This window comes from Lethenteron reissneri, chromosome 4 (assembly GCF_015708825.2).
Source record: "Lethenteron reissneri isolate LAM-NWPU_2019-01 chromosome 4, ASM1570882v1, whole genome shotgun sequence".
NCBI lineage: Eukaryota > Metazoa > Chordata > Hyperoartia > Petromyzontiformes > Petromyzontidae > Lethenteron > Lethenteron reissneri.
This window is the reverse complement of record NC_083782.1, coordinates 11,073,699-11,090,886: the sequence shown is the minus strand read 5'-3', so window position 1 is coordinate 11,090,886 and position 17,188 is coordinate 11,073,699. Positions and strand designations below refer to the sequence as shown.

The window sequence follows — 17,188 nt, the reverse complement described above, 5'->3', positions numbered from 1 at the left end:
CCTCTCTACTCAATGAGCAAAGGTGTGGTACTCATCTCTGTCAGTGAAAGGAACCGGCTACTTCAAAGGACATCCACAAAATGTTACTTATTTTATTGACTGCAGAAGGATTAGCTGAGTGAACACCAGATAGGGATTTAAGGATACACCAGCAAGAGTACGCATGGTCAAACAATCCATATGCCCAACAACCTTCATCCAGCAGTGAATTAAGGGCTGTAAGCTATTATGTATTAAAGTATGATGGATACAAAAATAAAGTGAAAACGTTAAATTCACTAAAAAGGTGTTTTAAGTTACTTACATACAAAGAGTAAACTAATAAAATGTAAGTTTCAATTTGTTTCTAAAAGTTACAAATATGTATAAGCTTAGCACTATATTTTGACTAGTTTGGTACTCTGACAGATTAAAAAATGCCTGACACACCGAGTGCTCTGGTGCAGACTGCTCAGCTGTTGAACACAGTAGTTTGAGCAACGGAATATACTCTTGGGTCGTGCTGGCAGATCCACTCAGTAAGCTAAGGCATTAACTTTACTGAAGTGAAAAACAAACTAATTCGTAGGATCCAACTATGCATGCTATAAAAGGTAAAGGTGCAGCCAGGCTGGCAGAAGGGCATCTATTAGAGGGAGTTCTAGAGCCCCCCTGGACGGTATTTGGCCCATTAAGGCGAGAATACCACACTTTACCCCTCTATATGCAATATGCCGCAGTCTAGCCATTTATACAGCTGAGTGGGAAGAGGCCTGGGGATTTAAGAAACATGCCCATTTTGTCAACTGCCACATCAGGAGATTAAACTGGTGACCTGCAATATGCAAGTCCAGTGTGCTAACCATTACACCATGGCAGCACCCACAAATAAACCTGTACTGCAATGTAAGCTGATATAGAACTGTAACCATTCAATTAAAACGATTCTCATCTTCATGACATATGTATCGAATCCTGTGTTTTAGAATCATTTATTTCGAGTAAATATGTTGTAATAATTGGCAGGTTGTAACTGATCAACTCCGTAGTTGTTTGATCTTCGTCAAGTAACCTAAAGAAACTCTCATGAATTTCGATTTAAAGCTTTCGTGACTGCAGGGATTCATCTTCTTGGTTCTTTTAGTAAAGTCACGTAGAAGGGAAATAATAAAATAATAAAAATAAAACATTATAAAATACAATTCTCACGACATTTCGGCCACAACGCAAGCAGCCGTCCTCAGGTGAAGAACAGGTCTGTCGGAAAGACAGCGTCTGAATGAGCACCACCAAGCTTGGCAGCGTATATTTAAGCTGGGTTGGAGGGGGAAGGACGCCTTGACAAAGGAATTTGCATATCAAGAGGAATTTAGCATATTTATGGGAAATGCAGATATGGGATTAGTCACTACTTGTGGAATGCGTAGGAGGTGGGGGGGGGGGTTCAAAGTCATATTATGCCCGTGCATTATGTAGGATTAGCAGCATCAAAGGGAGGGAGTAGGGTTAGCAGTAATAAAGGGAAGGCATTTTAATAGTAAGGAGCTGCAGCAGCTAAACCACCACGTAAAAAACTACATCAGTATCATCAATATACGGCTGCTTGCGTTGTAGCCGAAACGTCGTGAGAATTGTATTTTATTATGTTTAATTTTTATTATTTTATTATTTCCCTTCTACGTGACTTTACCGAAAGAACCAAGAAGATGAAACTCTTATGGTTGCAAAACCATCTCGCCCACATCAACCTCGTTGCTTGTTATCCTTGGCAAAAATTTCTTTCACCTCCCTCCACTAGTTTCCCATCGCCGGCAGTCCTCTACACGATTGCCTGCCTGTGCCACAACGCCTCAACTTTCAGTCATATTTCTTCACTCCTGTCATCCTGGACAATAGCTCACGGTAGAACTCGCACTGCAGTGCAACTCACAACCATCTCTCTACAGCAATGTCCAGGACCGTCACGACCAGGCATTGTTACTCCATGGTAGCTCCCGCTGTCTGGAACACCATCTTGCTGCACATTCGCACCATTCATTCTACAACTACTTCTAAGAGACAAAGGAACACCTCTTCACCTGACTTTTTAAGTGAAACTGTGAAACTGGTTCCTCAATTCAGTCATGGTCTTTTAAGTCAATTAAATATTGTGCGTGTTAGAAATTCTATTATTGTCAGAGGCAGCCCCCAGAATTTTCAATGAGTATGATACAAAACAATAACATCGAAATACAAAGGGCTCAAAAGGCCAGTGGCCTTCAATCAAACTCTTAGCTCACACCAGAGATAAAATCAAGTTAAACGATAAACTCATGGTGAATAGTCTCTGATCAGTGAACACAACTTGTTCAACAAATACAGGGGTCCCCAACAAGCGTTGTGGTTAGGGACCCGAAAGTTGACTTAAAATGAAACTATGTATAAAGTGGACTTTCCCCCCATAGGAAAACATGTTAATCACGGGGGATAGGAACCTTAGGAGCGTAAATATTGCCTATGCGACGTAAAGCAGGGCAATTTCTCCCGTAAGAAACAATGGAATAAGGTAGAGATAGAGACCCTAACTTGGGAAATGTTGTTTCATACCTAGCAATAAAAATACGTACTTTACATGTACAGAAAAACAGGTATTTTACATGTACAGTACGTGTACTATACAACACAATGTACACATTTATAACCAATTCTAAGTTCAAGAACTTAAAACAGAATTCACTCAAAACACTTAATTGAAAACCATTTTTATAAGCGTTTGGAAGCAGTCCTGTACACTTGAAAAGTTCATTTTTTTATAGAAAATGTATTTGTGACATTTTTATACAATGACATTTTAGTGTAATAAGTAATATTTAAAAATACTTTTTTTTTAAACACGCTTTAATGAAATGTATCGTACGAGTAATGGCAGAACTCCACGACTCAAGGAAGTCGCCCTGAGGCTTGCCATAACGCAAGAGACCGTGTTGATTTACAGGCAACGTGAGTTGAGCGTGGACAATTAGACCCAAGGCGAAACATAACATATAAAAAAGATGGTTTAAAATATTTTATTTATTTTAAATGATAGAATATAGTATTGTCATCATTATGACATAAGTATACCAAGATTGCAGTCGATACCATATTAGGAAGTAGGTTAAAATTAAGTTACAAGATTTGAGGATATGACAACGACGACAACAACAACAGTGAGTTAAATAAAAGCGTGTAAAAAAAGCACGGAATTTGAAACAGCATTTTAAATATATTTTACCTTAACCTAAAATTTGTATGATCTTACCTTGAGTTGATGAGTTGTGTTGAAGGGTTGCGACGATATATTTGGCGAAAAAGCCCGTGCCGATTACAATGAGAACTTCGTACGCGCACGAGAGAACACGATGTGACTAAGAAGTTGGCGGCGCATGCACAAGTTGTACAGTACATCTATATCCCACCCACCCCAGAGCAGAGTTCAACTGAGCCGAGTCGAAAATGATCATCGAAAACGACAATAGTCAAGGGTGTTTGCCGTCAGCGGGAATCGAAGTCAGTTTGCCGGGCTCGTAGTGCATCGCGCTAACCGCATGTTTTTGACACGTCTCAGCTGAAATGAGTAAAAAAACGACGTATATGCAGGGAAATTTTACGTTGTGTTCTTCAAAAAGTCGGCGATGTGAAACAACATATAGAGACGACAAATGCCGTGCAAACTTTATTCTCATCTGCCAAACAGAAGTGAAGTGCAGTGGCTGTTAGAAAGACCCTTGAAGGCGACTGAATACCTGTTACATTCCTCCTGCATTATTACACAATGAGGCAGTTCACTTTGCTACAGTATATGGACGAGAAGTTAAGCATGCACCCGTCTTTTTCACGGATGCCATTATTGGTGAGAAAATTGGAAAATCATTAAATTAACTGTTAAATATATATAAGAAATAAAAGTATTGAGACTGCTCTAGAAACAACATATTCACAGCTTATCAATCACTAAGACAAGGTCGATATCAAGTGGAGATACATTTTAAACGGAATCTACCGTACTGTCATAAATTTGTTGTCGATTAGGTTTAATTCACTTGCTGATTTTTTAATCTAATGATTACAGTTACTGGTTGGACAAAAATTAACAGGGAATTGCGTCAATCACACTCCTAACACCACACCAACACTTGCGACGTGACAGGTTCGACTCGCAAACTTGCTCCTCTGTGTTCAAAGCAGAACCATGTGGAATGGCATCGTAAGATTAAGAACAACTTTTTTAGAGCACTGTAAAGCAAATGTGTCTGTAGGATCTCCAGAAACCAATGCGATAACTTCATGGCTATCCAAAGACGATTATCTGAAAGCAAAATGAAGTTTGTCTACATGCGAGAATACCAACTATGGGATTTTTGAACATCATGTGTTTTATTTTTGTCGTTGATCCTGTATATAAGACTACCTCTGCTCAGACACCTGGTGTGTGGAAGATACCAAGGAGACAACTAATCACCTTGTGGCTTATTCAAAAGACAGCTAGGAGTGGGACCGGGATATGTCCTGTTACATTCTGGATGCTGCCACGTGCTGTCTAGGCGTGTGCGCCCCCACACCTGAATTAGAATAAAACAATGAATCAGCTCAAGTGCCTTTCATTAGTGATAAAACTAAGGGCGAAAACATACGGTAGTTATATAACAATATCAAAGGAATGAGCATCAGGAATCAGATGAAAAAGAGTTAGATTTATTAAGCAATGTCACTTGCAGACTGAAGATAAACCAGTTATGTCTCTGGGTTTAACCCTGTGTTCAATATGGATTACTTTATACAGCTCAAAGTACACCCAATTTGAAATTTAGAGAGGGTAAAACTCTAAGACATGGTTTGGTAGATCCAGGTTTCAAAATTAAGCGACAAATTACAAATTGTACCTGTCGTGGACCCAAAACTTTAGGCAGATATTTGCACAGAAACAAATAAGTTATATACAGACAAGTCTATTGGGATGTCAACCCAACCGACAACGCTTTAGGATGTGTACACCCCTGAGGCTGCATTCACCACACCCAACAGCACTCTACGCACATATGACGGAGTCCCTCCATACCCAGGATTAAACGATGCAACCCCGCCTTCTTGAGCTGGCTGAAATTGGGGCTCCGTGGCCCAGCATAAACACAGCTGCTGTATCGGATGAGCCTGCCCTGCAAGGGCAGCATTTGGGGCAAATAAAATAGCGATATATTGTTAATAGGCAGCTGTTTTGAATATGCAACTTTTTTTAACTCTTCCACCTGCTTTCATTTAGCACCTTCAAATGACCTGATTTCAATGCTCCATCTCCATGGCAGACACTATCAGGACTGATCCCTCCATCATTAGCCGGATTCACCAGCCATTATTCTTCCTCACATTGTGTCCAAACCACGCTCACATTTTCTTAACACTTAATTATCTCAAGCACAATATATACAATACACTGAAATTTGAACAAACCACTCATCAACATGGGCTTACAAGGCCTAGACATGAATACCACCGCCTTACAGTATGAAAAATAATTGAATGATCTGCATAATAGTATTACCTGTTTGGCTAATGAGGTGATTAAAACAAAACAGTATAACTCTTTGGTTCTTTCGGTAAAGTCACGTAGAAAGAAAATAAATTAAATAATATAGTACGACGTTTCGATTGCAAGACAAGCAACCGTCATCAGGTAGAACTAAATTTGACAGAGAGACAAAACACAGACACGGAGACAGACACTGTGTCTATGTTGTGTGTCTGTGTTGTTTCTCTCTGCTTGTGTGTCTGTCTGTATGTCTCTGTGGCTGTGTTTTGTCTCTCTCTCAAATTTAGTTCTACCTGATGACGGTTGCTTGCGTTGCAATCGAAACGTCGTACTCGATTATTTAATTTATTTTCTTTCTATGTGACTTTACCGAAAGAACCAAAGAGTACCGGTAATTCCTGCAGTCATGAAAGCTTCAAATCAAGTTAGAGCAGTATAACTTTATGACTCTAGAGCATGAACACATTGTATCCAAAGCAATACACAGCCCACTCTGCCAGTGAATGCACATGCAAAATTTTCTCAATTTCTTGGAAGTACAATGCAATGTAAATCTTATGAGTCACTTAGAAAGATGACATTCATATATGACCAGGCAAGAATATGGGTTTGCTTTCCGAACAAAGGAGTATAGCTTGGGGTGCAGTTCGAGATCCTTGCTAGATTTGTGTAAAATGCATTGACGGTGCTTGTCTCATACACACTTCTTTTCCAAAAGCAAACCCTACCTGCTAACCACAAAGAACACCGTGCCAAAACCCAACTTCCTCAACCAAAGCTGGACATGGCAAGGTTGGCCAGTGGTGGCCAAACAATTAACCTTCCCTCTTCTTAAACCCCTTGACTGCTCACTACCAAAGTTTCCTATTCCCATCACTTCCTGAGCCACACCCGGCCAGTGTAACCTATCCCTGTCCTTCGCCTTTTTCCTCCGTCAACTGAGCCCAACCATGCTTCCTACTCAGTCTCTCATTCCTTTTACTTCCTAATTACTTCCTCAGGCAAGCCAAGATTGGGCAATGATGAGCAAAGCGAGAAGGTCAGGACGTGGCTGGGCCGCCATCTTTTCTCTGATGCCCTGCCAAGACCAAACCAAGGCAGCAGGAACCATTGCTCCCTTACTGTCCCCTCCTCTCCAATGCCAGGTCATCCCAAAAACAATGCCTCCACTGCCAGGCCAAGCTGCAAGACTAGACAGGTCAAAGAATGGCTGGGCAGCAGAGGGCATGTGAGCTAAGGTTTTGGTTAGTTGATGGATAGGTACAATACAAGGCATGGCATAACAGAACAAGAATAAAGCAGTGCTGGAAAGAGCTTTTGAGAAGAGGGTAGAACGAAGTACAGTAATTCAGGAAGGCCCATCACCAGCCAGGACATCACAGGGAAGGACACTGCATAGCATAAAATGGCATGAACCCATTAGACAGAGAGGGAGGGCTTGAAAGGCCCTCAAACAGAGGTGGAACAAGGCAGAGCATTCAGCAAATATGGCAGGCCATCAATTAAAATGCAGGGCATTATAGGGCAGGGTTGAAAGCATGAGGAAGAGGATCTCACGACAGCATATGACACCATAATTTTAAGACAGTGTAAGCCAGTGTGGGAAAGGGCCTAGCAGAGGTAACAACTGAGCATTTCAGCACAGTACAGCACTGAACATTACTATGAAAGAGCATTATAGGTAAGGAAAAGGCAGCACAAGACATGTAATGGGAGGACAGGGAAGAGTAGGATTGGTGAGGACTGTTCAGCAGAGGACAGAACAGGGTAGGAGAGCACAGGGCAACACATATTTAAATCAAGTACTAAGCATAAGGAGCATGATAGGGCATCACATTCTATCTACGTGACTTTACCGAAAGACCAAAAGAGTATAAAGGGAAAAGGGCAGGGCAGAAAATGTCAAAATATTCCGTGGCATATGCAGGGCATTCTGATGCAGGGCATTAAATAGCACTACAGCGTATTTTAGTACAGGAAATGACAGGGCATTACATGACATCACATGGAATTATGGAGCATGATACAACAAAATGTTACAAAACATAACATAAAAGGACATTATATTATACTGTACGGAACAGGGCATCATTGTACAGAGCAGAGAATTGAGGATGAGGAAACATAGGCTATTACAACACAGGCCATCGCATAACAGGGCATGGCAGCATCTGGAATTATACGATAGGGCATTACAGCACAGGGCATTATAGAATGTATGCAGCACAGGGAGAAAGACTAGACAGAACACAGGGCATTACTGCAAAGGGAAGTACACCACAGGACAATCAGTACAGTGCATTACAAGACATTACAACAGTGCATCACACCAATAATAATGAATGTACTGTACAGCGTTATGGGATGCAATTAGCATGAATAACGCTATATATAGATAATAAAGTATAAACACATAGCATTACACCAAAGACTTTCGGAAAGCAGTCGATATTATTACTTGAAAGGGCATTGCAGCACAATTAATTACACTACTGAGAATGGTATCACCGAAGCATTGAAGGACATGAGATTACAACCCAGGGCATCACAGCACAGGGAATGACAGCACAGGACATCAACTGACAGGGCATTAGAGCACAAGGCATTACAACACGTGGAATTACTAAGCCTTCACAGACTATAAAATCAAAGGGCATTACATTACAAGGAGTGTCAGAGCATTAAACGAGATCAAAACAGAGGGCATTATAACACGAGACAGGGAATTACAGTATAGCACAACACATCCCAACAGGGCATTACAAATAATTACCAAACACCACATTAAAGGGCATTACAGAGCATCACACGACGGGAGAATTACAGTACAGAGCATGACTGTACAGGGCATTACAGGACACATCATTAGAGTGCACGGCATGAGCCTCACCCGACAAAGAAAGAGGGCATGTACAGGGGGGCAAGGCGTCAACATTACATCGCATTAAGAAGAGCCATTACTGGGCACTACCGCTGACGACAGCACAGTGCACTACAGATCACGACAATGGCAGAAGAGCATTACAGTGCAGGACGTGAGCTTCATTGAACACGGCGGCAAAGGACATGAGAGCCAGGGGTAACACAGGCCATGAGAGCACGGGGTAACACAGGACATTAGAGCACGGGGTAACACAGGCCATGAGAGCACGGGGTAACACAGGACATTAGAGCACGGGGTAACACAGGCCATGAGAGCACGGGGTAACACAGGACATTAGAGCACGGGGTAACACAGGACATGAGAGCACGGGGTAACACAGGCCATTAGAGCACGGGGTAACACAGGCCATGAGAGCACGGGGTAACACAGGACATTAGAGCACGGGGTAACACAGGACATTAGAGCCAGGGGTAACACAGGACATGAGAGCACGGGGTAACACAGGCCATGAGAGCACGGGGTAACACAGGCCATTAGAGCACGGGGTAACACAGGACATGAGAGCACGGGGTAACACAGGACATTAGAGCACGGGGTAACACAGGACATTAGAGCACGGGGTAACACAGGACATGAGAGCACGGGGTAACACAGGACATTAGAGCCAGGGGTAACACAGGACATGAGAGCACGGGGTAACACAGGACATGAGAGCACGGGGTAACACAGGACATGAGAGCACGGGTAACACAGGACATGAGAGCACGGGGTAACACAGGACATTAGAGCACGGGGTAACACAGGACATGAGAGCACGGGGTAACACAGGACATTAGAGCACGGGGTAACAAGGACATTAGAGCACGGGGTAACACAGGACATGAGAGCACGGGGTAACCACAGGCCATGTAGAGCACGGGGTAACACAGGACATGAGAGCACGGGGTAACACAGGCCATTAGAGCACGGGGTAACACAGGACATGAGAGCACGGGTAACACAGGACATTGAGAGCACGGGGTAACACAGGACATTAGAGCACGGGTAACACAGGACATGAGAGCACGGGGTAACACAGGACATGAGAGCACGGGGTAACACAGGCCATTAGAGCACGGGGTAACACAGGCCATGAGAGCACGGGGGTAACACAGGCCATTAGAGCACGGGTAACACAGACATGAGAGCACGGGGTAACACAGGCCATTAGAGCACGGGGTAACACAGGACATGAGAGCACGGGGTAACACAGGACATGAGAGCACGGGGTAACACAGGACGATGAGAGCACGGGGTAACACAGGACATGAGAGCACGGGGTAACACAGGCCATTAGAGCACGGGGTAACACAGGACATGAGAGCACGGGGTAACACAGGCCATTAGAGCACGGGGTAACACAGGACATGAGAGCACGGGGTAACACAGGACATGAGAGCACGGGGTAACACAGGACATGAGAGCACGGGGTAACACAGGACATTAGAGCCAGGGGTAACACAGGACATGAGAGCACGGGGTAACACAGGACATGAGAGCACGGGGTAACACAGGACATGAGAGCACGGGGTAACACAGGACATGAGAGCACGGGGTAACACAGGACATGAGAGCACGGGGTAACACAGGCCATTAGAGCACGGGGTAACACAGGACATGAGAGCACGGGGTAACACAGGACATGAGAGCACGGGGTAACACAGGACATGAGAGCACGGGTAACACAGGACATGAGAGCACGGGGTAACACAGGACATGAGAGCACGGGGTAACACAGGACATGAGAGCACGGGGTAACACAGGACATGAGAGCACGGGGTAACACAGGACATGAGAGCACGGGGTAACACAGGACATGAGAGCACGGGGTAACACAGGACATGAGAGCACGGGGTAACACAGGACATGAGAGCACGGGGTAACACAGGACATTAGAGCACGGGGTAACACAGGACATGAGAGCACGGGGTAACACAGGACATGAGAGCACGGGGTAACACAGGACATGAGAGCACGGGGTAACACGCCATTAGAGCACGGGGTAACACAGGACATTAGAGCCAGGGGTAACACAGGCCATTAGAGCACGGAGTAACACAGGACATGAGAGCACGGGGTAACACAGGACATGAGAGCACGGGGTAACACAGGACATGAGAGCACGGGGTAACACAGGACATTAGAGCACGGGGTAACACAGGACATGAGAGCACGGGGTAACACAGGGCATGAGAGCACGGGGTAACACAGGACATGAGAGCACGGGGTAACACAGGACATGAGAGCACGGGGTAACACAGGCCATTAGAGCACGGGGTAACACAGGACATGAGAGCACGGGGTAACACAGGGCATGAGAGCACGGGGTAACACAGGACATGAGAGCACGGGGTAACACAGGCCATTAGAGCACGGGGTAACACAGGACATGAGAGCACGGGGTAACACAGGCCATGAGAGCACGGGGTAACACAGGGCATTAGAGCACGCGGTAACACAGGGCATGAGAGCACGGGGTAACACAGGACATGAGAGCACGGGGTAACAGGGCATGAGAGCACGGGGTAACACAGGACATAAGAGCACGGGGTAACACAGGACATGAGAGCACGGGGTAACACAGGACATGAGAGCACGGGGTAACACAGGGCATGAGAGCACGGGGTAACACAGGGCATGAGAGCACGGGGTAACACAGGACATGATAGCACGGGGTAACACAGGACATGAGAGCACGGGGTAACACAGGGCATGAGAGCACGGGGTAACACAGGGCATGAGAGCACGGGGTAACACAGGACATGAGAGCACGGGGTAACACAGGGCATGAGAGCACGGGGTAACACAGGACATGAGAGCACGGGGTAACACAGGGCATGAGAGCACGGGGTAACAGGACATGAGAGCACGGGGTAACACAGGGCATTAGAGCACGGGGTAACACAGGATATGAGAGCACGGGGTAACACAAGGCATGAGAGCACGGGGTAACACAGGACATGAGAGCACGGGGTAACACAGGGCATGAGAGCACGGGGTAACACAGGGCATGAGAGCACGGGGTAACACAGGGCATGAGAGCACGGGGTAACACAGGACATGAGAGCACGGGGTAACACAGGGCATGAGAGCACGGGGTAACAGGACATGAGAGCACGGGGTAACACAGGGCATTAGAGCACGGGGTAACACAGGATATGAGAGCACGGGGTAACACAGGGCATGAGAGCACGGGGTAACACAGGACATGAGAGCACGGGGTAACACAGGGCATGAGAGCACGGGGTAACACAGGGCATGAGAGCACGGGGTAACACAGGACATGAGAGCACGGGGTAACACAGGACATGAGAGCACGGGGTAACACAGGGCATGAGAGCACGGGGTAACACAGGGCATTAGAGCACGGGGTAACACAGGATATGAGAGCACGGGGTAACACAGGGCATGAGAGCACGGGGTAACACAGGACATGAGAGCACGGGGTAACACAGGGCATGAGAGCACGGGGTAACACAGGGCATGAGAGCACGGGGTAACACAGGGCATGAGAGCACGGGGTAACACAGGACATGAGAGCACGGGGTAACACAGGGCATGAGAGCACGGGGTAACACAGGGCATGAGAGCACGGGGTAACACAGGGCATGAGAGCACGGGGTAACACAGGACATGAGAGCACGGGGTAACACAGGACATGAGAGCACGGGGTAACACAGGACATGAGAGCACGGGGTAACACAGGCCATTAGAGCACGGGGTAACACAGGACATGAGAGCACGGGGTAACACAGGACATGAGAGCACGGGGTAACACAGGACATGAGAGCACGGGGTAACACAGGGCATTAGAACACGGGGTAACACAGGGCATGAGAGCACGGGGTAACACAGGATATGAGAGCACGGGGTAACACAGGGCATGAGAGCACGGGGTAACACAGGGAATCATTATCGGCCAAGACACCAGCACATAACAGCTAAGGGCATGACTGGATATAAATGCATAGGGCATGACGGCACATGACAGAACATGACGGCACATGACACGCCAGGGCAGACCATGACACATCGCTCGGCAACGCCACGGCATGTTACAGCAAGACGACATCAGAGGGCATGACGGCACAGGGCACACCGAGGGCCACGGGGCCGTCCCCGCCCGTGGCCGAGCGAGGCCCGGGCCCTCCCGTCGCCTGCCGTCCCCGCAGCTCTCACCGCTCTCCGCCTCGCCCCCTTTCTTGGTCGCCGCCGCGTTCCCCATTCGCCCTCCTGCAGCCTCCGTCCAGAGGCGACGAAGACGACGAAGGAGGAGACGACGACGATGATGATGAGGACGAGGACGCGGGGCGGGGAGGAGGCGCCTCCCCTCTGCACTCCCGCTAATTTATTAACAGGGCACAATATTTATATGTTTACCGCAGTAAAATTATATTCTTTTGCCGGGTTTTTTTTTACAATTTCAAGAAAAAATGTTTAGCCCTCAGGCAATAATCCTATTGCAATATGTTGTGTTAATTTAGTGTGGCTTTTCTGAGGTAAAAAAAAAATTGTGAATATAAACTACAATTGTAACAGTCGAAGTATCGTATTGATTGTTATTGTTTAATCTTAATCTGTTGTTGTTAATTGTTTATTTATTGTTTGTTGTTTATTGTTGTTTTTAAGCGCGCGCGCTTCACGGCCCCTCGCGCCGACAAGATGGCGGGACGACCGCGCGCGAGACCCTCGGCGCATGCGCCCTCGTGGTCTCGGGGGCCCGATGTGGGCGGCCATCTTTGTACGGGAGACTTCCGGTGCTGGGAGTGAGTCGAAAGTGCTCGGGAGAGGGCGTGTAAACCCCTTACCAACATGGCCATCTCCCTGGTTACCGTCGCTAAGGAAAATGACGTCACCGGTTATCTCGTCCCTCTGATCCTCAGCCCATAATCTTCCGCCCCTCATCCCAGGGCCTCCTCATGCCAACTCAGAGGGTTGTTTTAACCTCTAGATATAATGGGTTTTTGTGTACTATATAGTTACTGGGTGGTCCAGGCGTCTTGTGACTCCACCCCTATAATTAATGGACACCTAACATAGTTTCCCTTTGCATATAAATGTATGTTTTAAATATATTGTACTTGAAAAAAATTATTTTTAGAGAATGAATTTGGAGTCACAAGACATCTGGACCACGCTGTACGTATAATTTCAGTGACGATACAGGGCTGTAGTGATTAGTGCTGATCGGGACAAAGCCGACCCACAGTTGTGTCCGTAAAAAACAACACATTCGCCAAAATACGTCTGCTAAGTAACTTGTCGATCATTTAATCTCCCATGTAAATTCCCGTATCTTTAGAAACTCCTCCACCCTGTTAGTGATGAACGTCCCCTACTGTGAGTGGAGAACCAGACTCGGTTTAAATTCCCTCCGTGAGGTGGCGGCTCCTCATCTCTGCCAATAACCTCGCGACAATATTTGGCATCAAAATCTCAACATCCTCGTGCCACTTTCAATGTTGTGGTCTTATCGTCCTCGATCGCCTGGTGGCAGCAGCAGCAGCAGGTCAGGCGGGTCGATCCCATCCTGACACCTGCATATTGTCAGTCTGCATGTCCTCCCCGGGGTCGCGTGGATCTTTTCTCAGGGTCCTCTGACAAGCCACTTCTGTGAGCTGTCATTAGTGATGGCCAGGTCGCTTCTGAAAAATAAGCTAATAGCTCAGTGGGCATTACCTGGGAAGATAAAGCATTGTTTAGTTTCATTTGTATATATGTTTTTTTAATGATGTTTACTTTACCTATACTTTGCACTGTTTTGTATGTTTGTTGTTGTATTCTGACCTGCCCCGACTGGACATCTGTAATAAAGAGCTGTAGAGATCATCGGATTCCTCCTGCAGTTATACATACATATTCTGATTCTAAATCACTTTCAGAGTTTAGATGTCCTTTCAAGTGTTCGTACAATTAATCGATGGCACTACTTTGCTGACTTTTAATACGTGTGTGTTTTTACAATCCTACCAACCTCGGTGCTGTTTTTCACAATATTTTGTTTGTTCGAGATGCGTTCTACCAGCCTTGCTTCGTTCTTTGTGCTGGTAGTGCCATGATGTTGATGCACGACTTTGCCATTCGCAACTTGACTACGCACACAGCTGTTCGTTTTGGTTCACGTATTTGTTTTGCTGTAGCAAGCAAGTTGATACGGTGTTTCCAGGTCCACATCGAAAATGACCATTCACTGCCCGATGGGTTTTACATGTGCCAAAATAAACGAAACTCGTAACATTGTGTCCTGAAAAGGAAAATAATTTAACGGACGACATTTCGGGCAATGGCCCTTCATACCACGTAAATAGAAATGCCAGAGACTGAATATGTGTTGGAGACTGCAGTTTATACCATGGCGCATGTTCTTGACGAATGTGTTGAGTTTTTATGTATTAAGTGTGCTTGTGCACCACTGCCAACGCAATATCACCTGCTAAGTTATTTCCATCATTACTGCTACTGCCTGTCGATCACGTTGACTCGAATTTACTTTGATGGTGACCTCAGACAAGACGACCACCGTGCAGTTCTTCAGGAACTGATGTTTTTTACATCATACAAAAAGGCTGAGTGCTTATATTACACATTTCTGTGTTCTTTGAAACATGTAACTTTGTCTCCATAAAATAGTAATTGTGTCAATCCACTGCTGGATTGAGAGGCATTTGACCATACTTCATGGTAGCTGGCTGGTGAAGGCGTGCAGCATAGTGCAGTACAACAATGAATGATGCTATCTGCCCTCTGCTGCCCATAGCAAAGCTCCACAGCCACAACAGCAGCCTATGAACCCTGTAATGCATGGCGCTCAACCATTCATGCACAATGCAAGCGCATACCTGCTTAGCTTCAAAGATCTCATGAGATGGGGGCACATTACAGGCGATTAGATCCTTGGCAATTCTCAATCAAATAAGCACCGATGCCTCCAATATTAATTTCAGAAGGGAATTGCTTTGACTTGAATCACTAGCATGGGCCCAATGAATCAGCAATTGAAACATTCTCAAAAGAAAACCACTGTGAGAGTCAATGGCGAGATAAGTGACACCACAGTAAACTTGCATAGTATGGTAACTGCACATTCATGCAAGGGCATGGAGTCTGCAATGTCTCCAGCAGATGGCGATGTGCAATATTTTGAAGGGAACCCAGGACACTTCACACGGAGGATAATCTTAAAGTAACATACGATAAACTATTTTATATTTTACCATGTAAGGCCCACTGAGTTATATAAAGCTCTTTTTCAGAAGCAACCTGGCCACAAATGATAGGCCAACGAAGTGGCTCATCACGTGACATTTTATAGCAGCCAAATACTCTAAAACGCACGTTTCTAAATGTGGAGGGAAAAACTGGAGGACCCAGACAAAAAAAATCCACGCGACCACGGGGAGAACACGCAAACTCCAAATATACAGGTGTCAGGGTAGGGATCGAACCCACGACCTCCTATATACCAGGCAAGGTAGTTAACATCTCGCCACCACGGCACCCCATGCAGATACTGGCCGCGTCATTCTGACTGCCATGTGGAGACGTCTCTCAAGGGCCTTTTCACAGCCATCACGAATTGGTGGATTTGGCTTTACACATTCAAACGGATACTTTTAATTAATCGAGCTGGAATGAATACAAATCGAATATAGAATTAAATCTAATATGATAGGGGTTTGTGCAGTCAATGATGACCAGGCTGAGACCTTCAACTCACGACACTTAAGGACCCAGGTTAATCACAGCTCAGTCTACGTGCGTCTATGAGTCTCTGGGTATGTGGGTCTCTATGTGAGTCGATGTGGATCTCTATGTGGGTAGGTGCATGGGCCTCTATGTAAGTCATTGGTGACGGGCAGCTGACCATATTAAAACTTAGGATCTTGAAATGTCCACCTCAGAGCCAGAATATATACACGACCATATATATAGTACGATATAAGATTCATAATCGTATAGTGCGTTTTACAAAATAATCGTTATATCGCGATTATCAGTGCTCATTTCATACATTCATTGACTTCCTTGCAAAATGTGTGTGGAATGGCAACTTACACTTAACATTGTAAATAAATAGCTATATTTTAAATTCATGCTTTGTAAAAATGCTCTTCCGAATAATTCCTGGGATGTGCGGTCATTTTACATCGTAGTTTTCAGATGGCATTTTTCTAATTGAAGTAATTTGCGTGTTACTGACAACATGTGTGTTATCGATAATCATGATGATGGCAAGCCTTGTGGCAGGATGGCCTTGAGTGAACTGCAGTTGGAGAACTTTTAAGTAAATATTTATTCGTTCCTTAAAGTACAGCAAAGCACAAAAACAATCCAAAACATTTACAAATACGATTACCAAGTTACGTCAAAGTGATATCGCGACAATCGACACATCGTGACATTTCATATCGTATCGTGGAAAATTATATTGCTGCAACGATAACTTGAAACACGTGCACTTGGGTTTTCACAATCTCGACACTAGATGTCGCACGTACATTAGGAACACCAAGTTGACTCCTGTATCGTTTTACATCTGACATTCGTCAACAATACTGCGTGAATTTGAAAGTAAAACATATATAATAAGCGTCGTTTCAGGCAATAGCCCTTCTTCATAACACGCTGTATGTATTCCCAGCCAGCTCGCTGTGTTTACAATTCCTCTTTCTGGAAGACACGCTGTCTCTTCAAGTAATAATAGTTTTTAAGAATGTGTTAGGTGGATAAAGATATTTCGC

General features: G+C 45.3%; 1 protein-coding gene across 1 annotated transcript in view; it reads right to left on the bottom strand.

Moving 5' to 3' along the window:
• The window catches only part of LOC133350602 (cAMP-dependent protein kinase catalytic subunit alpha), a 70,875-nt gene extending 57,741 nt beyond the window's left edge, over positions 1 to 13,134 (bottom strand). The window contains exon 1 of the mRNA XM_061565115.1: positions 12,627 to 13,134. Within this exon, the coding sequence (XP_061421099.1) occupies positions 12,627 to 12,672 (46 nt within the window). The 5' untranslated portion in view covers positions 12,673 to 13,134. The remainder of the gene's footprint in view (positions 1 to 12,626) is intronic.
• Positions 13,135 to 17,188: the final 4,054 nt, after the last annotated feature.